At 42.0% G+C, this 25,195-nt stretch overlaps 1 protein-coding gene across 4 annotated transcripts in view; it reads left to right on the forward strand.

Annotated features, from left to right (window-relative positions):
* The window catches only part of BTBD16 (BTB domain containing 16), a 41,035-nt gene extending 16,522 nt beyond the window's left edge, over positions 1-24,513 (forward strand). For 3 of the 4 annotated variants that reach the window (XM_039482926.1, XM_039482928.1, XM_039482929.1), the window contains 10 exons: positions 391-460; positions 1,101-1,231; positions 3,555-3,674; positions 15,681-15,772; positions 16,647-16,729; positions 17,876-17,953; positions 19,081-19,179; positions 21,265-21,453; positions 24,020-24,065; positions 24,286-24,513. In XM_039482926.1, coding sequence (XP_039338860.1) covers positions 391-460; positions 1,101-1,231; positions 3,555-3,674; positions 15,681-15,772; positions 16,647-16,729; positions 17,876-17,953; positions 19,081-19,179; positions 21,265-21,453; positions 24,020-24,065; positions 24,286-24,362 — 985 coding nt within the window. In that variant the 3' untranslated portion in view covers positions 24,363-24,513. The remainder of the gene's footprint in view (positions 1-390; positions 461-1,100; positions 1,232-3,554; positions 3,675-15,680; positions 15,773-16,646; positions 16,730-17,875; positions 17,954-19,080; positions 19,180-21,264; positions 21,454-24,019; positions 24,066-24,285) is intronic. The other variant, XM_039482927.1, reaches the window with a different exon arrangement.
* The last annotated feature ends 682 nt before the right edge of the window (positions 24,514-25,195 follow it).

Consider the following 25,195-nt stretch of genomic DNA (forward strand, 5'->3'; position numbering starts at 1 on the left):
TCCTTTCTTCCTTCATTTTACAAACAGTCTCTCCTAGCTATCCTTTCCCTGAACAGTTGTCCATATCATGTCTTGTGTGCAACTTCCTGTCTATATTACATTATGAGTTCGGACTTGTTTTGTAAAGAGCTGTTTAAATTTACCATGTAAATTATTATTGTTAAGGATGATAGGAAAGTATGATAAACTTATGGGTAAGATGATTAAACCAAGGCACAGAAAGGTTAAGTAAGTCCTCTAATGTTACAGTCCAACTTAGTGTCCCAATCAGGAGAAACTGGAGTGTATTTTTCCTGGTCAGTGCTTTAACCAGTAAACCATACTCTCCTGTTTATTAATGCTGTAATATTTTATATTTTGCTTTTAAAACTAGTTCTTTCTTTGTGCTAGGTGTGTGTCTATTATGAAGAGTGGAATTTGCTCAGCCAATGTCTGTAGCTATTACTGTGCTGCTTGCAAGGTGAGCTAGAAATGCTACTGAAGTTCACTTGAGTAGCAAGGTTGCTTCAAGTTATATCTCAGACCTCCACTGAAAGTTAACTGTCTTAAAGGTTCTAGATTCCTATTAGTACATTATTTCAGGGGTGCTGACTTGTTTGTAACACCATATTGGGTATTTATTTCCATTTATAATACATTACATCGCTATCAACAGTCTGTGGGAATTATTATATGAAATATAACACCTAGTTGTTGGATCTAAATGTTAATGTTGAATAGTTCACCAGCTAATTAATATTTTAATATTCCAGTGAACAACATGATCTGGGCTATGGAATTTTTTCCAAATAGGATGTTTTTTCTTTGGCTTTTGAACTTTTAAAACAATTTCCATCTCAATTTGAAACAGGACAGATCCTAATAATTATGAGCAATATGGTAAAACAAATAAAATAAAAGTGTAAGAGAACATTAATTGAATGCATGATGATATACAGACATATAGTTGAAGATTTAACATGTCAGTGAAAAACTGCATTTTATCCCAATCCTTTGCTTAGCTCTGTGTCTGAGCTTGAATACTACCAGTTTTGACCACAAGGTGGTACCCAGGGTTTATACATTTCTTTCTATTCTCTCTTTTGGTGTTTCTTAATCAGTACAAACAGGAAACACTGGTAACAGACTGCGAAAGGTGGCTAGAGGTGAACCTTGTTCCTCAGCTTAGCTCTCAGATCCATCTACGGAAACTGCCACAGGAACTGCTACAGAAAGTGCTCAGATCTCCCAGGTCAGACTGATGTGCCGTTCATTGCTTTCTGGACATGCAAATATTCTTTACTCCCTATGCACACCCCACAATGAATACCTGTCCACAATGAATCAAGTACTCAGTGAACCTTTCTAATAAATATTACTTTGTTGCCCTAACCTGTAAAGGAAAATACCTGTTGAGCATGCAGGTCAAGATGATAACTTCCCTTCAGATTTAAAAGCATTCTTACAGACTTGGAAATACTGTGTTGTTGCACATAATATCTGCTATGTAGTGGTGTTTGTCAGAGAAAAATTATGATGGCCAAAACCAGAAAACTTCTGGTGAGGTTAATATTAGTTTCATTTCAAAACAACATGTGGATTGGCAAAAAGGTTCAGAATATTAACAGTCTGGAGTGCTAAACTCTTTGCTCCTAAGAACTCCTCTGTCTTATGTAGATGGGCATATTTCTCTTGTGTGTTGTTTCTCTGGACCAAAATCCCACCTGGTAATTGCTATTATGAAGAGACGTGAGGAATAAAATCTAATGATTTTGCAATTAAAAATAAGCAAATAATGCCATAGTCTGCTCATCACAGGGGACAAATTAGTGTTGATTTATGTGATAAAGAGCTTTCCATCTCCTAGCACTCTGTCCACAGGATATCTAATGATGGTTGGGTGCTCTATGTATGTGAAATGAGAAGATATCACTCCACTGCTCAGTGTCCCTAGGTTCAAAAGTGGCATGATGAATCAAAGATTCTCCTTTCCCAGTAACTTGGAACTCTCCTTTCTGTAATGCCTGGATTCCAGATGCATAGTTAGTGCTGTGTATGGAATACAGAATACGTAGCCTTACTCCTCCTACAATACTTACCAGTCTCGCTTTAGCTTCCAAGACCTCTCTCCTATATTTACCTATGCAGGGGTGCTCTAGACATTTTGCTGCCCTAAGCAGGGCAGCATGCCACGGGGGGCGCTCTGCCGGTTGCTGGGAGGGCGACAGGTGGCTCCGGTGGACCTCCCACAGGCGTGCCTGCGGAGGGTCCGCTGGTCCCGCGGTCCACTGGTCCCACGGCTTTGGCTTTGGCACGCCTGCGGGAGGTCCACCGGAGCCGCCTGCCGCCCTTCCGGTGACTGGCAGAGCCCCCCCCCGCGGCATGTCACCCCAAGCACGCGCTTGGCGTGCTGGGGCCTGGAGCTGCCCCTCTTCCTACATCTTTGGTGCTAACACACACCACAACTGCAGCTCATTCTCTACACTCTCTTCCAAGTTGTCAGTCTTCCCTATCAGATCTGATACTCTTATACCCAGTAGGCAAGTTATTTTGTGGTTCTCACGCTATGGCTCCTCACAAAGCCAGCTATTTCTTTTTTCCTTCTAATGCTCAAATCATCTGCCACCACACCCTGCCCCTCCTTAATGCACAGGCACTTTATGCATAAAATAGAAACTAATTGCTTTCATGGAGGAAAACATGTCTTACTAATTCAAGGAAGTAACAATTTCCCAATAACTGGAATGATACAGTTGTGAATAGTATAATGTGATAGGTATTTGATTTTAATAGGCGGGTCTGACTGAGCTGTGCGTTGAACTGGAATTCAGGTATTTTGTGCCCACTTGTGCTCTAGGGCAATTTAATTCTAGAATTCCAATAAAAAGGACAACTCAGAATACTGGGATCAGGAAGGAATTTTGATCTGTTCCCTTCCCGCCCCCCCCACCTCTATGATATAGTACTGTCACACACAGAGTGAAATTCACTTTTCTTTCATATGGCCTGAGGAAGTCAGCTTTACAGAGGGGGAGCATGCTAAGGATGCTGTTTTCTTAGCCTGTGAGAAATGTGTGAGTTTGATAGGCTGGAATACTGCAACCCTTCTGCGTGATGGCATTATGGCCAGTCAGTCAGCCTGGCCCCATCACCATCTTTCACACTAACAATATGGGACTAGAGGGGAGACCCCCTCCCACTGGTAGACAAGATGTGAAAGATGACTTGAGGCTTAACTGTGATGGACCCATTGCACCAGGTTGAATGTCATCCAACAGTAAGTGAAGTATTTCAGTCCGTTGCCTTACCTTGATGCTTCGGGCACTGACTACTATCTCATACTGGGAGCAGATAGGTCATTAGACTGATCTACAGTAATTCTTATGCTGCAAAATTCAGTTTAAATGTAAAGTATTGTTATTTTCCAAATATCTCTAGAAACCTACTCTATAAATCCATTCCTGATGCTCTTCAATTGTAATTTTAAGTAATCTCTGGCATTTATTCTTTCCCTTTGATGACAATACAAGCAATCCATACCAACCTGTTGTTCATGTATCATTTCTTCCTGGCAGGTTGTTTACATTCAATGAATTCCACCTCCTGAAAACAACTCTTTGTTGGACCTACCTACAGCTAAACCCAAGGGTTCAGATAATACCATCTCATGAAACAATCCTAATGTACTTTAGCAGGTAACAGAGTGAATATCTGAGTAAAAAGAAATCCTTTCCATCAACATTATGGTGGAACACAAACATTACTTGGTAATATAACTTCTGGAATTAATATAACTTCTGTGCCTTCTGGAATTAGTCCTTAAATAAGAATCTATTGCAGAATACATATTTTCAATTAATCTTTAAATGTTGGGGAAAAAATGATAGAACTTTGTTTCTCATATGGTAATTCTAGTACATACATGCAGTTTACTTGGCATAGTATCACAAACATGGTACTAGTCTTGTACAGGCAAATTATCTCTCAAGATCCAAAATTAATTACAATGTAACTTAAATCATATTTGGGGTGCTATAACAGTAATAAATGCTACGATAGTAATAATTCTAAATAATAATATTTAGAAAACAGAAGCAGTGTAATTATGAACGTGCACTGGAATGTAATTGGCATGCTAAATGTTCTTTAAATACCTCCTACTCATAATGAAGTATAATAGTCTGCAGTTACTATTAAAGAATGAACTGCCACACATTAACATTTTGTTTCTCGTTCCCAGGCTTTTATGTTCTTTGTCATCAGAACTCAACTGTAATAAACCCTGATGTTACACTTACTTACAGGCTGTAAACGTGTATAACTAAACCGGTTGAAATCAATCTGTCAGTGGCACTGCTGCTAGAAGCTAAATTGGAACTCTGTTTATTTCCACCATTGTGGTTTGCTGAATTGGTGTTTTGATTGACTGCCGTTAATGGATCTAGATTCACCCCTGCTGGTGTTAGGGGCTAGCGAGGGCAGCTATGCCTCAAGGAAGATTGACTTTCAAGGGAGGGCGGGCAGCATGTAGTATAATTATTAGCATTTTTCATGTAGAGATCTCAAAGCACTTTATAGAAAGGCAAGTAGCATTATTCCCATTTTACAAATGGGGAAACAGTGACACGGGGAGATTTGCCTGTGGTCACACAAGCCAGGGATAGCAACAGAGATACACTTATCTCCTGATTCCCCAGTCTGTGCCCTATCCAGTAGATCTCTCTGCCACACACTTCTGTTGGGAGTCCACTAAGGGAGGGTTTGATGATGTATACCAACCCCACACTGGGCCTGAAGAGGTTAAGGGGAACCTGGGGGCGCAATCAGTCTCTCCCCACTGCACCTGCAGCAGGTGTCAAGTTTGGAGGGAGGAGTTAAGAAGGCTGAGCCTATCTCAGCTGGTCCCTTACCAGGGAGGAGAGCAGGTGCCTGGCTCTCACTCAGTAAGAGACCGAGGCAAAGGTCCAAGACAGGGCAAGGTAGGAAGTGGTCTGAGAAGGCCTCCTGAATTCTGAACTGGGCTTCTCCTTGCTCTGGCTTGTGTTGGCCCTCAAGAGGCCATTAGCTGGAGTACAGTGTGTTCTGGCTACATGTCCCTTCCTCTCCTATCTCCTGGGCCACCTTTGATCTGCCTCCTGCATCAAAAACTCCATGGGGGTCTGGTATAGAGCCATTAAGTCAATTCAGTGCTGGGTGGGGAAACCCCCCTAGGGCAGGAGGATCCTGTGGGGGCCACAAGCATAGGGCAGAACCTGACCCTTTTCCCTTAGTTTGCTTGTGTTCTTGTTTAAAACCAGTGTACTTAGGGTTTTTTTTTAAGATGATCCTCATGAGACATTCTTTCCTATGAGTCATGAACACCCTAAAGTAATTACTCTTTGGCTCAGAGTTGTATTCTCATGCCTGGAATCAACATTTTTGCACTGAGAGATAGGAAATGAGCTGAAACTGTGGTTGATTTCATTATTTACTAGTTTGACCTGAGATGTGTTTGTGTAGAAATTAGTGGGTAATGCATGATTAAAATGACTCAAGGTGCTAAATCTGAAGTTTTTAATAAGCCAAGAGTTCTCTGCTATGTCACATACATTAATATATACATATATATTTTACTTTTAGCATAATTTTACATTTTATCAGGCCTATTTATTTGATTAATTTCATGCTCAAACTGTATTCTGAGTGGATTTAAATATATATTTTGAATTTAAATCATGGTCTCATCATAGCATTCTTTATGCATTTGGATTTTTATGCTATGATCTGGCAGAGCATATTGATATTTGACATTTTGAGAGAGAACATGAGGTATTTATTGTAGTTTTAACATCAAATAATGCACATACAATAGTACAGGCACTAAGGGCTGTCAGGTTCTAATTAAAAAAAAAAAAGTTCCAGATCTCAGGAAGACCAAATGTGGCCAGACTTTGCAACCAAACCCTGATGCAACAACAGGAGTCAAAAACCAAGAAGCAACAGGGAGACTTATATCACAAAACCGTGGGAAAACATGCACAGGCCAAAAAAAAAAAAAAGGCTAAGAATAGCAGACGAGAAAAGCAATACGTAAAAACTTGCACATTAGTAGTGTTTTTTAGGGGGTATTTACTGTAGTAATTTGAAGATGCTTTATTATAGTTTCCATTGACAGTGGTAGGTACAGGTATTCTAGATGTTGTTACGCACATATTTGTATAGGTTCCAGTTCACCACATCCTATGTAAATATAAACTTCCACTGAAGTCAGTGGGACTCTATGAGGTTATGATGTGCATCTCTTTGCAGGATCAGCATTATAGTTTCCATAACTGTTCCCCATCCTCTCTTCAGGGCAGCCCAGGTTAGTCTGGGACCTGATATATAACACTGACCCACCCATCCCCATTTTGCACCTACAAATAACTGCAGAATCATGAGCCGAGTTGATTGCAAGAAAAAATGATGTATCTCAGATGTCTCCTGACATGTATTCAGATCAGGAGGTACTTATCCAACTGCTATCATTAACTCCTGCAATTAATTTCATCCATGAATTTCTACCCTTAATTAGATACAAGTGCAAAATGGAATGCTGGTTTTAAAATCAGGCCAATGTTCGACATGTATTATTGTGACAGTACTATGCTAGCTGTAGCACCCTGGGCACTCAAGTTGCTGCAGCACTTAATTGAAGCCAATAAGTTGTTTCTAGTGGGGATTACACTTGGTGGTAACTGCTGGGCTAATGAGACAATTAGCTCAGTAAAGGGGAGCGTATGGCCTTGTCTACGCTAATGCTGTAAGACGATATAAGTTACACTTGTTATGTTACGTAAGTTTTAAAGTGATTTAAAGTGGTGTCTATACCACGCTATGTGGATGGGAGCTGCTCTTCCATTTACTTAGCTTCTGCCTCTCGTTGAGGTGGATTAATTAAGTTGATGGGAGAGTGTTCTCCTGTTGACTTACCACATCTTCACCAGACCTGCTAAATTGATGCCACTGCAGTGGCACCGATTTAGCCCACAGTAGATTAGCCCTATGTAATCGTGAGGAATAGGAAGTAAAGAGAAGCTCAGAGGGTTAGCTTGGGTGGAAGAGAGAAGATGTATGGAAGGCTCCTCTTGCTGTATACCTGTGCTATATCCTGTCCTGTTGGGAAACAGAGGATTAAAGGTGCATGTAGGGGAAAAGAAACAGAGGGTGTGTTTGTGTGACTGAGACCACAAAAACAGGCGAGGCAGCACTGCTCACTAGGCAGCTGAACAAGAGCCTTGACAATTATAAAAACAAAGTTTAAACATCATATTGAAAATTCCTGTCTCCATATATTAAAGCACCTTTGGCTCGAAGAGCTAGCACTTCATCTACAGTAAATCAGTCTACCTCCATTGACTTGTATGCTGCTACACCAGCTAAGGATCTAGCCCCATGTGTTCAATCTATGGGTACAGTGAGCACCACAACAGGTACAGTAGGGGAAACAACACAGCGGATAAAACTAAGAGCCTTGTGCCAATCTCACTTACTCTCATATAAATCAGGAGTAACTCCATAGATAGAACCAATGGATCATACTTTGTATTTATGCCAGTAAAGTGAGATCAGAATCCAGTCCTGAATGTGTTGTCTACACCACTTGAAAGTCATTTTCTAAAATGAGATGTTGACATTTTATTCTATTATGAAACAGATGCTTCTGCCAAATTTGTTTGGCTAGAACTCGCTCTAGCACTTTAGCCAATAAAAACAAATTAGAAAATGATGGATAGTTTTTTAAATCCTTCAGTTTTATTAATTTTGAACTAGACTGAGTGTAGACAGCTCTTAACCTGTGCAAGGACTCCTTGCCAGATGTTTAGGAAAAAGCCAGTGATTTTATTAATTACTGCAGGATGCATGACACATCTGAGATGAAAAAGTCTCTCTCATGGCAGCAGTCACCTCAGGACCAGGGGTAAGAAGGGAAAGAGAGGAGAGTCAATTTCCCAGAATTAAATTATATGCAACAGTGGTGTGGGGTGTTTTTACATACTAAAAAAGGAAAAATTAAAATTGTTATTAAAAAATGCTTTCTCTTGAGGAAAGGGAAATTTGAACAATGTTTTTATCCCAGTTATCCTATAAGTTCAAAAGATTATGTAATGCTTCCCATCATAAACTGGGTTGGAAGATATATATATTTTTAAATTACAGTGGAATTTCTGATTCAGTCCTCTGAGGCCACGCTGGTAATTGCAAGCTTTGTGTTCAAAAGAAGGGTAGAGGATTTATCTTTGCCATGCTATTGCACACATAGACAAGGAAGGAAGAGGATACACAACATAGGGCAGGATTTAGCAATATAGATCTAGGTCTCACAACTTTATTGTACATCTCACAATATTTGATATGTTGTTAAAGCCCTAGCTCCTGAAGGCAAGTGATGTGAGAATCTCATTCTTAAAAAAAGAAAGTTAATTTTTTTAGCCCTCAGGATTACAGAGAAAAGCCTGAAAACCTGAACCAAGTGTACCCTAAGGCTCAGAAAACAGAAGGTAAATACAAAGAACTCCCAAATTATTTTTGTTAACTCTCATGATTTTGAAGACAATCTCATGAGTTTGGGAGCCTGACTCATGATTTTTTAATGCTTGGGGTCAGCTAGAGGGTATATGCAGGGCCGGCTCCAGGCACCAGCATTCCAAGCTGGTGCTTGGGGCAGCATTCTGCAAGGGGCAGCAGTCTCTGTGTTTTTGCCCCCAAGCAGCGCGCAGAATTGCCGCCGCGGACAGCAGGGCAGTCCGTGTGCCCTTAGGGCGGCAGGCGCGTTTCCGCGGCGGCTGCAATTTGGCAGCAGCTTCTATGTTTAGCTGTCCGCGGCGGCTTCGAAAACTGTAGAGCCAGCCCTGGGTATATGCAATTAGTATAAGAACTATATCTACTAACACCCAGTTTTAGGTAGGCCGTGTCTTTTTAGGAACTTGTACTTTCGCTCTCAGCCAGTGGGACTGCAAAGGGAGACTCTCCTTAGAGGTGTAGAACTAGTTCACGTCAGTAGGGGAAAGTTTTAATGTCCACTTTACAGCAACTAGGCATGTGCACAACTGCCTATTTATGGTATGATGTAGTGGAGAATCAAACCTTCAGGGTACAATCTTGATCCCACTGAAAGGAATGACAAAACTCCCATCCATCTATCTAAAATATTTCTGGGATGTCCATCACCGTAGTATCAGAGCACCTGTAAAGAACAAGCTTTATCTTCGTGAGAGGAAGTTAAGATTGAATAAGACTGCTGAAGTCCTGCATTTTTTAGTGAAAATTTTCACTATTTGGTTTAGTTTTCTTTTGAGGCTTTGGGTAGTTTTTATTTTTTCCCTTTGTAATATGAGGATGTGAAAAGCCCAGTACACCCAGCACTGCATACTTTTGAAACCTAGAACAGTGCTGGTAAAATATTTTGAAACAATCTTTTATACATTGTTGGCAAGAAAGAAAAAAGATTTTACACCTGTATAGTGTTACTTTTTTTCTCCCCAAGTTTCCTCCCCAAAGCTGTTTCAATGGTCACTTGCACATATGCACAGTGGTCATCACTGAATATTTACCAGTTGTTAGCACACAAGCCTTCTGATTCATACTGAGAAAGTAGGGCAATTGGCTAGTTATCTTAGGTGCCTGTACACGAATGCAAGAAGCCTGGGAAACAAGCAGGAAGAATTGGAAGTCCTGGCGCAGTCAAGGAACTATGATGTGTTTGGAATAACAGACTTGGTGGGGTAACTCACATGACTGGAGCACTGTCATGGATGGGTATAAACTGTTCAGGAAGGACAGGTGGAGGAGTTGCACTGTATATAAGGGAACAGTATGATTGCTCAGAGCTCCAGTATGAAGCTGGAGAAAAGCCTGTTGAGTGTCTTTGGGTTAAGTTTAGAGGTGAGAGTTATGTTGTGGTGGGCATCTGCTATAGACCAGCAGGGCAGGAGGATGAGTTAGACAAGGCTTTCTTTGGACAAGTAACAGAAGTTTCCATATCACAGGCCCTAGTTCTCATGGGGGGACTTCAATCACCCTGACATCTGCTGGGAGAGCAATACAGCAGTGCACAGTCAATCCAGGAAGTTTTTGGAGTGTTGGGGACAACTTCTTGGTGCAAGTGCTGGAGGAACCAACTAGGGGCCATGCTCCTTTTGACCTGCTGCTCACAAACAGGGAAGAATTGGTAGGGGAAGTAGAAGTGAGTGGCAACCTGGGCAGCAGTAACCATGAGATGGTCGAGTTCAGGATCCTGGCAAAAGGAAGAAAGGCGAGCAGCAGACTAATTTTTGTGCCCTAATATGACAGCCAGGAATTCCCCAGGGTGCAGCATAGTTGGTCCTCTACCAACCCCTCAATATGGACGACATGTTAGGGGTTATTCCCATAGCACAAGATGCTTAAGTGTTACTAACAGCCAGCATAAGTGAGAACCAGTCCTGAGGCTGCATCCCCTCAAATGGGAGACTGCAGAGGTAACTTTAAATGACTATTGTTCCCCACCCCCAGATGCTGTGCACAGCTACTCTGAGGATCTGCTCTACGTGGGTAAGGGAGCTTCATTAAATCAAAAGCAAGCCCATTTTACATCTTTTACATTTTGCATCAGATATTTCACCCAGTTCTAGAATATCCTGTAAAATTATAAACTATTCAACCATGCTTTAGGAGCAAAACTATATATAGCTTGTGCAAGTGATCTTTCAGGAAATGAAATCTGACTTCTCTGCCTCATTCCTGAACAAAGCCTTACGACCTTCCACTTCCTTTTCAGAGAATTAGTAATATATATAAACTCATCTACATTTGCTGCTCTACTCTGACTTTCTGTCCCCTGTGAAAACGGGGAAAAATACAGAATTTTCACATTTGGTTTCCTTTCGTAAAGCCAATTGTTGATTATAAGCAGGTTTGCTATAAACGCAGCACTGGATGCTTTAGATATTATATTACACACAACCCCCTCCTATTGTAACCTTTTTACACCTGGGGGAATTCTGCGCTACTGGGTTCAGGGAGCTGAGTTCGGGCAGGGGGAGAGGTGTCCTGTTGCTGTGAGGCCCTGGACATGCCTGGCCCACTCCACCCATGCCTGGGTCCAGGCCAGGCTGGGCCAGGCCAGGCCACCCCTGGGTCTGGGCGCCCCATCCATGGCTGGGTCCAGGCCACTCAGCCGCAGCAGGTTGGGGGCTGAGCTAGGCTGAGGCCGGGGGGAGAGGGGTGTCCCTCCCCCGGGCGTGGCAGGTCCCCAGGCATGTTCCCTTAGCGCCTGCGTGGCGCTAAATAGGCTGCTGCATGGCCGCATAGCGTACAGGGAACTTAGCCGAGGAGAACTTAATGTTGTTTTAAAGTCAAGCCCTCGAGTTAGGAAATGAAAGGATTAAAGTTGTCTTCCATCTCAATTTCACCCCCTTATGCAATATGATAGTCTTTAATTACAAGATCACATACTATATTTTCCACGAGGCCCATGCCTCATTCAATGCACGGAATGGGTGGTCCTCTCTTAGTGATCAAGTATACATTTTTTTTGTTTTATCCGCATTGTTTACTGTGTGGCCCCAGGTTTTATTTACTGCACACTATCCAAATCGTGTGCTGAGAACAGAATTATTAACTTCGTCATGGGCTTTTCAGATTACTCAACATTTTATAACCATTTATATGTTCAACACATAGCTTCCATTTACTTCAGTTGCCGTTGTGAGCGGTCAGGACTTCTGCAGATCAAATCCTAGGATATTAAGTCAGGTCCTCAAAAAAGTGAAATGTTCGGTGTAACCAACTTGCCTAGTATCACACAGGAATTCTGTGAGAGAGGTAGGATACTGTGACAGTTCTCCAGGACAACATTCAACTTCTTTAAGCATGAGATCATCCCTTTTCTTCCTGCAGTCTCCTGCCTGATTCACAACACAATTTCCAATTCTGCAACCAATGATGAAGGGCTCCTACAGTCTCCTTTATTACACAACCATTATTCATCCCAAAGCAGGTTCATCCTATGCACTGAATGAGTCAGGAGTCCTTTAGAAAAAAAAAAGTATACGATCATGTGACTAATGACTGTATCAGAATGCATATTCACAAGGGGCCAGATTAAGGTTGCACAGGCAACCTTAATCCTGGCATTTCCTAACTTTTGAGTCCTTCACTTTGCAATGCTTACAATCTTTTAATATAGGTTTTTGTGTGTAATTTCATAATTTTTTAAAGCAAACTGAAAATTCCCCCAGAAATCCCATAATGTGGCATCATATTGATCCCCACATGGTTCATCAGCATGGTTGGAACCTTTAGATCCACCACGCTGACCTCTGCTACTTGAGCTAATGGAGTAACCGATACCAGTAGTAGGTTGTCATTCTGCATACGAACTACAACTAGGACACTTTGCCAGTGAGTTTCACAGCTATTTGCTGATAGCAAAGCTATGTTGAGACTCAGGAATCTTGGGTTCCATTCCAGGCGCTGGAAGGGAGTTTGCTCTAATTGGCAGATTCTTCTGCTCATTTTCCCTAAGCTCGACCCCTTTTGTCTCCACGGTAGTTTAGGCAGCCCAAACCATACTGCCAGTGAGCAGCAGTGTTGGCCAGAATCAATGTAGCAGCATTTGCTATTGCCGGGCCCATAGGTGCTGGAACTAACGCTGCAGCACCCCCTGGCTTGACGTGGTTTTCATTATATACAGGATTTACAGTTTGGTTCAACGGCTCTCAGCACCCCCACTATAAAAATTGTTCCAGTACCCCCGGCTGCACCTCCTCTTGGTCCTGCAGTGTGTGGAGGAGGCCTAGCAAAAAAACCCTAGTTATTCTTCCCAAGTTGAATCCAGGGCTTTTCTAGACCCCTTATGCTGCCACACAGTTATAGCAGAAAGGGGAATCCTTCCCCTGCAGTTGCATTCTTTGCAGTGCTGAAGGTTAGACTGCTGTCAAATATGTCAATGGAGAACAATCTATAGGTAATGTGAATTACATAAGAAAGTCTTTTCCCCTTGCCAGATGTTGATTTGCTTCAGCAGTCTAACCTTCAGCATTGCAAAGAATGCAACTGCAGGTCTGAAGGACACGGTTTGCAACTGCAACAACTCATAAAAGGAAATATAGGGGAAAAGGCATTTTGTCTTATCAAATACCATCTAAGTGATGTGGGTAAATCAGGGAACACTTGGCAGCTTTGTTTAGGATACAGTCTGCATAGAACTGTATTCTTCCAGCTTGGCAAGGAATTTATCTTGAAGTGCCTAATTCCTATTAATCATTACATAACACAAGTTCTTAGACATCATCTCCTGTGGCTGTCAGCACAACACTGGGGGTTGTGAAGAGGACAGTGCAGGGCCATGTACGTTGGGTCTGTGTTGCTCCTATGCTGAGGGAATCCTCCCTCAGCCCCTTGAGACTGATTAATGGTCCTTCTGTGCCTTCAGAGTGGTTAACTGGGACTGCAGGGGGGGGGCAGCATTGGCCCCAAGAAGTTTCATTTGGAAAAAGAGTTTTTAAGTCACTTAGAAAATTATGACTTTCAATATTGTAAAGCAATCTGACAGGCAATCCAAAAAAAAAAAAAAAAAGCCATCATGGGGATTGGGTTGTTTTCCCAAATGTTGCTGTTCATAAACAAGAAAAATGATAGTGTGTCAGTCTCTGGGTAGGCTGCTCCACTGAGACCCTCTTCCCATCCCCCTAATGTGCCCCGTTCAAGTGGCAGGCCCATGACGCCACTTCTCTTTGGGGCAAGATCCTCACAATCCAACCACTCTCTGTCTGTGTCTCCAGGTTACAATCCCTCTTGCCCCCAGTACTAACTGTGACTAATCCAGCAGATCCAACTGGAGTTGGACCCTACGATGGTTTCTCTCTAGGAGCTCCTGACAGTATGTGTTTGCAGTGAGTCAAACAGCTTCATCAGAACAAAGTGTGATTTTTATGGCCTAAAAGGTACACAGAGCTTGGAGAAGTCGATTTAAAACAACAAAGCCCTACCATGGTATTCCCTTATCTAAATTTAACCTCCATTTGTAGCTCAGGCTGGTCTGTCTTTTTCCCTATCTCTGAGTTGCAAGAAACAGCCTGGCAGGCTTCTCCTTCTGTCTCTCCAGGGTATGTCTACATTGCATTGTAAACCCAGGCACGTGGACTCAGTGTTTCCAAGCCTGCAAGTGAGTGCCCACACTGCATTGTAAACTTCAGTTTACAATTGCTTCCCACAGCCATGCTAATAAGTCTATGCTGCACTGTGCAGACTTTTTAACTTGGGGCTGCAGCTTGAGCTGCGTCCACATTGCAAAATGACAGGTTTGCACTTGAGTCACAACAGGAGTTGGGCTGCAACCCCCGCCCCCCCCCAGCAGGGTCCTAGAACCAGGTCACGAGTGCTTGCTGACCTGTCAGACTGATTTGTGCTTGGACAGAAGCGGGGCTTGGTCTCAAACCTGAGCCACAGCCTGTGCTTCATGTGCAGTGCAGACATACCCTCAGTGAGCCCTCCCAGCCTGTCAGCTTTTTCACAGACACGTCCTGGTCAGCATCTCTGACCATTTCCCCTCTCCCTTTCTGCCAGTCAGGGTTTTTGGATCTTTTGAGTCTTCCTTGCTTCCAGGCTAAGCCTTGGGAAGAGTAAAACATCCTAGTCTGGACAGAGCCGGCTAGGTAACTTCTCCCCCACATCTGATGGCCCAGCCATTGTCATCTCCTTTGAAGCTGTGTACATGATACTGACTTATCTGTGTCGTTTTACCTTTCCTGCTTGGTCCCTCAACAGCCCATGTGTGGCCTCCTTTGATTAAACTCTCTGTATTTGAGCAGGCAACAATACATAACTGAACAGGGAAACTCAGTCACACATAGTCCTAGAAAGTAATGCAACCACTTTCCTAGTTCATCACATCTGTGATGGTCACATGCTCAGTCAAGCTATTTTAGGTCATTTTTAGAGAAGTTTTACATATATTAGTTATCATTTTCCTCACCTTCCAATCTCTGTACAGCTGAACTCATGATATTAAGAGCACCTGGCTTCAGAAATGAGGGATAAATAAAAAAGAGAGAGAGACTGAATCAAATTTTAAAAACTGTCCAAACCATTTGTCATTTTTTTCTATAGCAAGGAGGTTGACAACAGTGCTGCTGGTAAGAGCTTAGTGCAACAACATGGGCTTGGTATGGGCAGGGAAATTTTTGTTTTGAGTGCAACTCTTGACTCATGGAAAAATAATCTGAGCGACTCAGGCTGGTCCCTGCCTTGATCTGCCTTTAGTAAGCGACAGCCTGTTTCCAAATGAGTTCTGAGAAACTTGCATGATAATATTTTCATCTCCTTTTGATAGGCAATAGTCATTTGAAGCACATTTTTAAAAGCAGACTCACTATGTGAGTTGTTTTTTTTTTTTACTTTAAATGTGTGGAATTTGGTGACCATGTGTATCCAGATTCTACCATCAGTACACGAGCACAACTTCCAAGAAGTCAATTTTACTTTAAAAAAAACAGTGAGAGGATATGAAATTAAATCAGTACTTTTTAATTTCTATGCTGCAAAAGCTGCCTTATGAATGGGTCAAATGCAGTCCAGCTGAAAGCTAGTATGTTGAGAGGTACATACACAAAACAAAATCTAAATAGCGAAATTTAGAATGTGGATATGAAATCATTTTGGGTTAAGTTAAGTTTTCTGCTACTTTGTTTTGTTTTTAGTTTACCCAAGAGATGTTCCTTTCTGGAAAGGGAAGCAGGACAGAGATATATAACTGTTTTTCAATCCCTTCGTTTACATGGAATAACTTCAAGTAAGTTTATAGTGTGTTTGTGACCTAAGACGCATTGGCTCACACTTTCAAACTGGCATTTGACATTATACTCACAAAAATTCAGTGTGCGCAAAAGCCCAATTTATGCACACAAGTGAGCATGCCCATAGCAACTAATTATGCAGCTGTCTATCTAGCTTACATAGGCACGCTGCTTTTGCACAAACGCAGAATGTGTAGTGAAAGTTAAAAGTGAAAACTTTGGCTCACTTGTACAGAATCAATATTTCATTTTTTAAAATTGGATTTCTCTGAAATATATGAAAAATATTGACCCTTGAAATGTACACCCTATGGGTGAAGGACCAGTGAATAGGGGATCTTCAGAGCCCAGCAACCTTCCAAATCAATGTCAATACTTACCTGTGGGGTATATATTTTATACAAATCTAGTCTAACATTTTTGTTTCCGTACCATTTTATTGAATTTTATCTAGAGGTGCACCCAAATCCCTGGAGCTGACCAGGTTAATAAGTGCCAATTTCATAGCCTTATACACCCCATGTGGACTAATCCTACCACAGGATAGGGATATGAAAAAAATGCACAATTGGATGCAAGCAGGAGTTATTAATATGCAAGTGGCAGTCTGCACATGAACATGTGCACCATGACCCTGACCACTGAGAGCATCCCCAGAATGCCCCTCCCTAGCTCCTTTTGTGGGCGATTTGCACAACAACCCTTCCGTGAATTACGTGGGGAGTCTGACGTGAGGCTGGGTGAGGAATTTTTAGTGGACTTATGTTTGGATCCTCCCACATTGCCATAACTTTTCTCTGTAAAATGTTTGCTTTAATTCCTTTTAATAACACAAGGTTATTTATCAAACTTTCCCCCCAAATCCCGAAGGTAAGCATCTGGAGGATTTACGACAGATTAACTTCCTCCCGCTGCCATGGCTGACACAGATTCTGTCCAACCATTACCATGCGGTGAGTTGGTATACTTCTACACTGTTCAAAAACTGAAAGTGTTTATATCTATGTTCACTGGAGCTCAGACGTTATCTTATATTTTGTCCCGAGGGAGTGCCTCAAGGCCCCAGTCAGGATATGGGCCTCCGTGTGTCAGCCAGGTAATGTACAAACAGAATAACAGATGATCCCTGGCTTAAAAAAACCCGTAGTCTAATTTTTCCTATGTTAAATTGCTTTGCTTTGGCAATCTTAGCTTCTGAGCTTAAGATATGCTAGTGGACAATATGATGTTTTTTATGCTGTCGTACACAAACACCCAGCTATGCTTTCTGAGAGAGTCTGTTTCCATTAACAACATCTTAGACGCTTCTATTGTTTTGCTGTTAGTGGGTTTTTTTTCCATATAAGCAGATGGGGATAAATTCATACATGGTATAAGCAGGTACATCTCCCATTGAAGTCAATGGCCTTGCAAAATGAGAAGAGGAAGACAGAGCACAGCTGCATAGAACTTGGACCATTACTGAGGAGGTCCTGCTAGTTTGCTCTGCTCCCTGCTCCCTTAAGAGTTTTGTTGCGATTGGCTGCCCAGGTCAGCAGCTGCATATCTCAAACGCATACTTTCTGAGGAGGGAAAAATGTGTAGGGGAGTTAATGCTACTTCTAACCGAAAATGCTGAAATAGAAACTTGAATCAGAACATTTTACCATAACTTTCCACAACATAAATATACTCGGCTTCATTAAAAAGATCTTTTTTATATTATGGTCCTGATTCTCCATTGTCTTGCACCTTGTGTAGTTTTTTATACCTGTGTAGTAGGTGTAAAATGCTACTGTTCTGATTTGGTAACAATTTACACTCACTTTACAGTCACTTGGCACAGGTGTATATGACTACACAAGATGCAAAACAGTGGAGACTTGGGGCCAGTGTCACTAATTGCTTAGTTGTGCCAAACCACTAGGAAGTGGTACAACTGTACAATCTACCATACATTGTCAATTTATATATAGAATACTCATTCCTATGAAGATTGCCTCAGTGAGAGAGCAGCAGAAACAGTCATAAGTTCTTTGTGCCTGGCTTTGTGCTTCTTTTATATAATATATTGAATCAGTGGACTTCATCAAATGTGGCATATTTTCCTTTCCCTTCAGCTGGAGAATGGTGGTGACATGATATTGCAGAGAGATTTTTCCATGCAAGCTGTGAGATTTGGTCTTCTTCTTAAACAGGTATGTAACAAAGAAATCAAAACTGTATGGTGGGAGTCTCTAGGCTTTGGTGTGTTTCTCAGTGGATACCAGTATTTTTACTCACATACTTTTTATTGTAAAAATGGCAGCTGTTTTCAGATCTGTAATCTATTTTAAATGGGAAAACAAGTCAAGTAAGATGAGCTACATTTGTTAGTCTAGTTGGTTTCTTCCTTAGGATAAAGAAAAATATTTTAAATAAATGAGACAAAGTAGAAATGCTAGACTATGTATATTAATTCCAAATCCTATTTTTCATTGGATTCATGGACCCTGAAAAGGGCAGAGGGTGAGCTGGGAATGAGTTGACTTCAATAGGCATTGGATCAAACCCTATGTAAATTGACAGTTATCTATCTAATTTAGAGCAGTTGCAGTCCAATTCCAAATAGGCTTGTATCTACAAGACCAAATTCACTGTCATAATTGTCTCTGAAGTAGCCAGTGACTGAATGGACCTGAACACCACTCTCAGACTGAGACGCATGCGGGAAGAAGCTTGCACTGGCACTGCCTGTGCTGCATCTGTTTTGTGGGGTTAAATGACTCACTTACAATTCTGAGGGCTTAGGTAAGGCTTAAGTAATGCATGGGCTTTGTGCTGGCCCTCTGCAATGTGGTGAATTCCACTCTGGATGAATAGACAACTCATTCTATGTAATCAGACACAACTGAAGGCCTTCCTTCCTGCTCTACCCTTCCAGGCTAAACTCCTAATGCTCCTCCATCTCAATATGTATCCCATCTTCATACATATTGGAGACACTTTTGAATTTGATGAGCACATAGAAGCAAAGAACAATAAGACACAAACCCCAAACTTCCAAGAGACATCCCCCTGAACCTAAAAGTTCCCCCTGCCTTAAACTCCGCCTTACAACACTTGTGGACCTAGAGCATTATAATTTTTCATGTCTGTTTTTGATTTTCATTGCGTTCCTTATAGCTTTCCTTTAGTTTAAATATAATTTCCCAGTGACTGTATTTTTTCTTTTACATGACAAGCAAAACAAGACAGATTTTTCCTAATAATAGATTTGTGATTTCTGCCCACATATTTTTGAGATTACTTTGGATAGAGTTTTTCTTTTTTAATTGTCCTTTAGGAGCCAAGATATCATGAAGAAATAATTTCCATTTATGGATTCTTCTTTGAGATAAAAGCAATCAGACATGAAGCTTCAGCATACAGCTTTTACATTCAAGTAAGATAAAAGCACTACATGCCTTATGTGAATTCTGTTTATTCTTTATCTGATTAGTATGTTTATTGTTTATTATGTGTTTATTCTGTTGCATTATGTAAATTCTGACCTTGCTTTAAGGTAATAATTTGAGGTTGAGAATAAAGGCAAACAAATGGGTGTGGGACAGTACAAGCATCTTAATGAGTTTTCTTCCTTCTGACTGCGAAATGTTACCAGTATTCACGTGTCTCTGCACATGATGATTTTAACTAGAACCAGAAGTGGGAATACTAAAATACCACAAACAAAAATATTCACTCTTTTAAGGTGTCAATCAATAATCAGGAAATACTGGAAAATCCATAAACAGTTTATTCTCAAGTGATTTTCCTAGCCCAGTTTTGAGAACACTAGTAGCTGACAATCTACATGAAATATCAGCAGTCTCTCCTGCCTAATAAAACATGTCCTCTCACATGTTCTTTGTATGGTATCTTCAACAGGGCATAGTAGAACGGACATAATTTGGTACTTTAATAGATTCTAATCCTTTTTTCTCCTAAAGGGCAGGTAATGCTCAGCATAGTCTTTTGGAAAATGCTAATACTGGTAGCAAATTGCATAATAAGATGCTGACTGAAAAGTGCTTCATAGTGTACCTGTTACCATTTTAATTCTTCCTTTTCTGTAAGAGTCTGGTTTTAATTAAATGTCAGTTAAATGCCAAAGTGAGAACTTCTCTCCTAGCTGTTTTAAAGTGCTCGGTTCTCTTTATGTTTTGTGGCTTATTATAGATTTGAATCATCAATGTGGTGGTTTAGTTTGTTTAGTAAAATTAACGTGGTCAGTAACAATTTCCTGTTCAAATAAGTTCTAGAACATATGGATAAGTTTGATGTTTGTAAATATTGTGGGTGCAGTACAGAGGACCTAATCCTGCAAGTCTTCTGCATGAGGAACTCCCATTGCTTCCAGGTGATATAGGGCATGATCTACATAATTCCCACCCAAGTAAACAGGAGTTCTATGCTTGCAGGGTCAGACCCATGATTAGAAATGAAAAAGGTACACCAAGAAGTGACTGTAGTAACGCTCTGGTCATGCCCCCTCCCATTCCTCCCCTAGCCAGATACTGGGAGCTGCTAGAACAGGCGACCCAAGAAACAGCTACATTTGTGCTATACTAGGTGGGGACTTCCTTGAGCTGGGGAGATCCAGCAATTTTCCAATCCCTTTTTGCCACTAAACCAAGACAAAGGGGGCCAAATTATAGTGCAGAATCGAGCCTATTGTTTATTTTCTTTTTTGCATGGAAATGTAATGACTTTTCATAGGACCAAACTCAAACCTGGCATAAGTAACTGAAACACCACTGACATCAGTGACGTCACATTCATTTACACAACTCATAGTTTGGCCCATAATGCCTTTCAGCCAGAAGGATTACAAAGTGCTTTAGAAACTATAGGTCCAAACCAGCAGTCCTTACTCAAGACAAATTCCTAGTGTTTTCGAAAGAAGTTTAGACACAGGAAAGACTGCAGTACCCGGTCCTATATACAGAGAAATCATTTCACTCATCACTGAAACATGCCATTTGTTTAATAGTGCACAAGACTCTGACAGAGTACAGGCCCTCAGGTCAAGAACTGAAGAATGCCTTGTCCATTTGAAATTACTAAAGCAGCTTTAGGCAGGCAAGGGTAATTACCAAAAAATTGGCTCATGAGATATTCTCCACTCCTATTGCAAGTGCCATAGAAACACTAATAACCAGAGCTTAGTTTTACATCTCATCAAGAAGACAGCATCTCCTGAGGGCCATTTGTTCAATATAGAATCAGGAAGAAGAATGTCATCTATTGACTCACCAATATAATTCCATTCAGCCTCTAGAAACAGATTTTCTTGGAGGTCTCCCAAGTAATGACCTGGTCAGATCCTGCTTAGATGAGTACCTGCTGTGATCCTGAAAATGTAAATCTCAAATACCCAAAAGTGGAATGGATGTATATTTGAGTTGGTTCTCTAATTAACAAATGTCATTACCATTATATTGCATATTTCAGATTTTTAACTGACTTGGATGTAATGTCTTTTCAGAGAGTCAAACAAACAGACCCAGCTTTATCTTTTATTACTGCTGAACGTAGCCCTGTCAGCCTTAGGCAGGAGCGAGAAGTTACATATGAAATAAAAGCACAGTGCCTGATGGATGGGAAATGGAGGGAATTCAGTACTGATCAACTAACCCAAAAGTTTGGCGTTACCAAACCATCCTGCAAAAGCCAAGTACGTATTTTTTTAAAAATATAAACTCTGCCATGCGTAGCCTTGCTATTTCTAAAAGTTGATATAGCATCCATGTAAAACAAACATTCCTCACAATCAAAAAGCTCAGACATTGACATGATACTATGTCAGAGTGATACACAAGACTGAAAAACCCAGTAGAAATGTGTGTGAATTCCAAAATATGAAATGCTGACAAATGCTTTAGAAACACTGGACCTGATCCAAAGTCTATTGCAGTCAATGGAAAACCTCCCATTCTGATTTTACATTATTAAATACCGATGACAAACATAATGACATTTGTGCCCAAAGTTGAACACTTTGCCATTGATAGGAACACGCAAGGTTCTGTCTGCAAGTACCTCTTAGACATCACCACCAGTGTCTAGCAGTTTGTTTAAACAGCTGCCTCGTATAGACTGCTGACTTGCGTTCCCTTTTGGCATATTTATTTCTTCATCTTTTTCCATTTATCCGTGGCAATCTAGGTAACACAATTAACTAACGTGGGGCTTCCTAATGGTTGCATAGTATTTGCAAAACTACAGTTCGTTAATATGGCATCAGCATAATCTTCTTAAAGTTTAAAGGTTTTGGCCATCAATGCCAATATTTCTAGCAATCCAGTTCTTAACTCACGTCGTCTACATAAAAAATGGTTTTATCTAGGGTCTGATTCTGAGAAGTGTTGACTTCCTTCAACTCCCACTGAAATTAGTGGAAATGGAGGGAGTGCAGCCCCTCTCAGAAGTGAAATGCAGCAGGCAGAGATGAGGCCGAATGGAAATTTTTAACTGGTTAACTGTGACCGGGCGGGTCGGGGCTCAACCCTCCCAAGGGCGGAGGGGAGCCACACCGACCCACTACAGGTCCTCTGTCTCACAGGGGCTGATCCCCTTCTGGGTTCCTGGCGACAAAGTCACAGTCAGAAGGCTCAGTCCCCTGCTGCAGGGGCTGAGCAACAGTCAGTACCAGGAGCTCGGGCCCTCTGGGGCGGGACTGAGCAGCAAACAGTACAAGGCGGCTCAGGCCCTTTGGGTCAGGGGCTGAGCAGCAAGCAGTACAAGGCGGCTCAGGCCCTTGGTTGCAGGGGCTGAGCAGTAAACAGTACAATGGGCTCAGGCCCATGGTTGCAGGGGCTGAGCAGTAAACAGTACAATAGGCTCAGGCCCTTTTGCTGCAGGGGCTGAGCAGTAAACAGTAGGCGTATAGGCCCAGGTCCTTGCCTGGGTGAGGGGGAAAACTGCCACCCGTGAGTGAAATGGCAGGGGGGACACAGGCCCGCCCACTCCACTGTGTCCCAGCCCGGGGCCCTAACAGCGGCTATCACTGCCGCTGGTCAGTGGGGTCCTGACCGCAACACACTGACATCGGGACCTCTGCATCTGTAGCCTGACAGGGGTCGGCTACCCCCGGGCTACTTTCCATTTCCCCCTCAGGGCCTACCTCGTCGGTTGCACCGGATCCAGGCCAGTCAAGCTGCATAGGCTCCTCGGGACCAGGGCTTGGTGGCAGGTCCGGTAGCTCTGCCGGGAAGTCTGGCCAGGCGTGCTCAGGCGGCTCCACCGGGTAACAGCAGGGACGGGGAAGCCCTGGCGGCTCCTCTTCATAGTGGGCGCGGGGGAGTTCCAGCGGCTCCTCCGGGTACCGGTCACGGGGAAGCTCTGGTGGCTCCTCATCGTACCGGGCGCGAGGAAGCTCCGGCCAGTCAGGACAGCTGCCTCGGGCCCTGGAGGGTTCCCAGTCAGGAGCTCCCGCTGGCACGTCTGCTCCTGGTGGTGGCTGGGCTCCAACTGAGCTTTGGCGGTCGGCTTTTATATTTCTTGTCCCGCCCCTTGACTTCCGGGGGGCGGGAACAGGTGGCGGTAGCTCCGCCCACTTGGGTGTCTGTACCGGTGCTCCCTCTGCTGGGCAAGAGGGGAGCCACACCGACTCACTACATTAACCCAGCAAGATAAATCACTCAAGCAGTAGTAACAGTCTATGCAAATCAAATGTCTAAAATGGTGAGTGTAGTTCTTTCCTTAACCTTACTTCAAATGCAGGTTAAACCAAAGCCATTCACAAAAGGAAACTGGCCAAATTATGTTGTGTTACACGTGAGCAACCAGGTTGGGATGTAACTGAAATCAGAATTTATGCTAATACTTTGTGTTTATATAAATTCTTCTGATCTGAGGATCTCAACATGCTTTATAAACATTAATTAATCCACAGTCCCCCTATGGGGTAGGTTAATACCTCATTTTACAGATTGAGGCATAGCCAGTTTAAGTGACTTGCTTGGGGTCACAGATGTGGTTAGTGACAGAGGCGAATGAAACCCTCATGTTCAGACTCCTAGTCCTGTCAACTAACCACTAGACAAAGTAGACAAATATATTGATAGGGGTATTAGTACAGATTATACTCCACTTGCAAAATACCATGTTCTTGTGAAAACATGGGACTAGGTTGTTCCATGTTTAGAGTCTAGAGCTCCCTTTAGCAAAAAGTCATTTAAAAAAACATTTAAGGTTAATCATCAGGCTTCTATGTCATGAACTTTTTGCTTTTTATTCAGAAAACAAAAGTGCCTGTTCACTCTGCCTTCAAAACCCAGATTCCAGGTACAGATAGTACATTCTTTGCCCCCTCCCAAGAAAGCACAATGACCAGATTTACTCCTTACTCATTTAAAGGGAAACTGCCTCCTCAGTAGAAATTCAAAGAAATAGTTTTGCAATTTTTCTGCTGAAACAAGCACTAAACATGAGTCATTTTGTAGTTAAGTAATTATGGTGTTAGATAAATACTCCAATGTTAATTTTGGTTTGGTTTTGGGTGTAGGTCTTGAAAGCACGAATACCATCAATTCCAGTCTATGTGACATATGCTCTTCTTTTTCCATCGTCTTGATTTGCTAAAAGAAAATAAGCTCTAGAGTTTTCTTTCGCCTGAAGAACTGATTTCAGCACTTGATATTATCAGCAGAGGCGAATCGTGTATTTTAAGGGTACAGTCTGCTTAGCCAACTAACCACATTTGTCATAGTATGAAAATAAACTGCAACCTTTCCTTGTGTCGTGCTCATTTCAGGATTAAATTCAATCAACTGCCTGTTTCTGTTCCCCATAAATTATAACTGCAAATTGGCAATTTCTATTTTATTAGACATGGACGCAAATTACAAAATCTAGCTCTAGACATCAAACAGAAAGTTTGGGGGTGTTCAGATCTGGGTTTTCCCACAGCTCCATGGTGTATTTCTAGCTTTCCATTATTGAATAATACTTTCCAAGTTGGCTGCAACTATATGAAAAAGCTGTTGCTTCTGCAAACCATGAATGGGACTAACGTAGGTCACTAGTACCAATTAATTGCTACAATTTCTACAGACCATTTCTGTGCTCTACATCACCCTCAATCCTTAGCCATATCCCCGGGTGCAACAATGTTGTTGCTTGCAGTCTAGTGCACAGTTTTTATTAGCTTTTGTGAGCTGGAAATAAGAGCGCTTCAGTACCACCCAATCATTTTACCAACTCCATTCATACTGGACAAAATACAATATCCTGGCTGAAAACCTGGCTTTGTTGAAGTCAATGAGAATTTTGCTACTGACTTCAATAGTGCCAGGATTTGCCCCCCCCACCCCCCGCCACATCCCCATTCTGGCACCCTTATGCCATGTAAAAGGGCTGGCTGGAACAACATAAAGCCCTGTAGCCTTGTAAGCCTCTGTACAGGACTGGCATGG

Source organism: Mauremys reevesii, linkage group 7 (assembly GCF_016161935.1).
Source record: "Mauremys reevesii isolate NIE-2019 linkage group 7, ASM1616193v1, whole genome shotgun sequence".
NCBI classification, from domain to species: domain Eukaryota; kingdom Metazoa; phylum Chordata; order Testudines; family Geoemydidae; genus Mauremys; species Mauremys reevesii.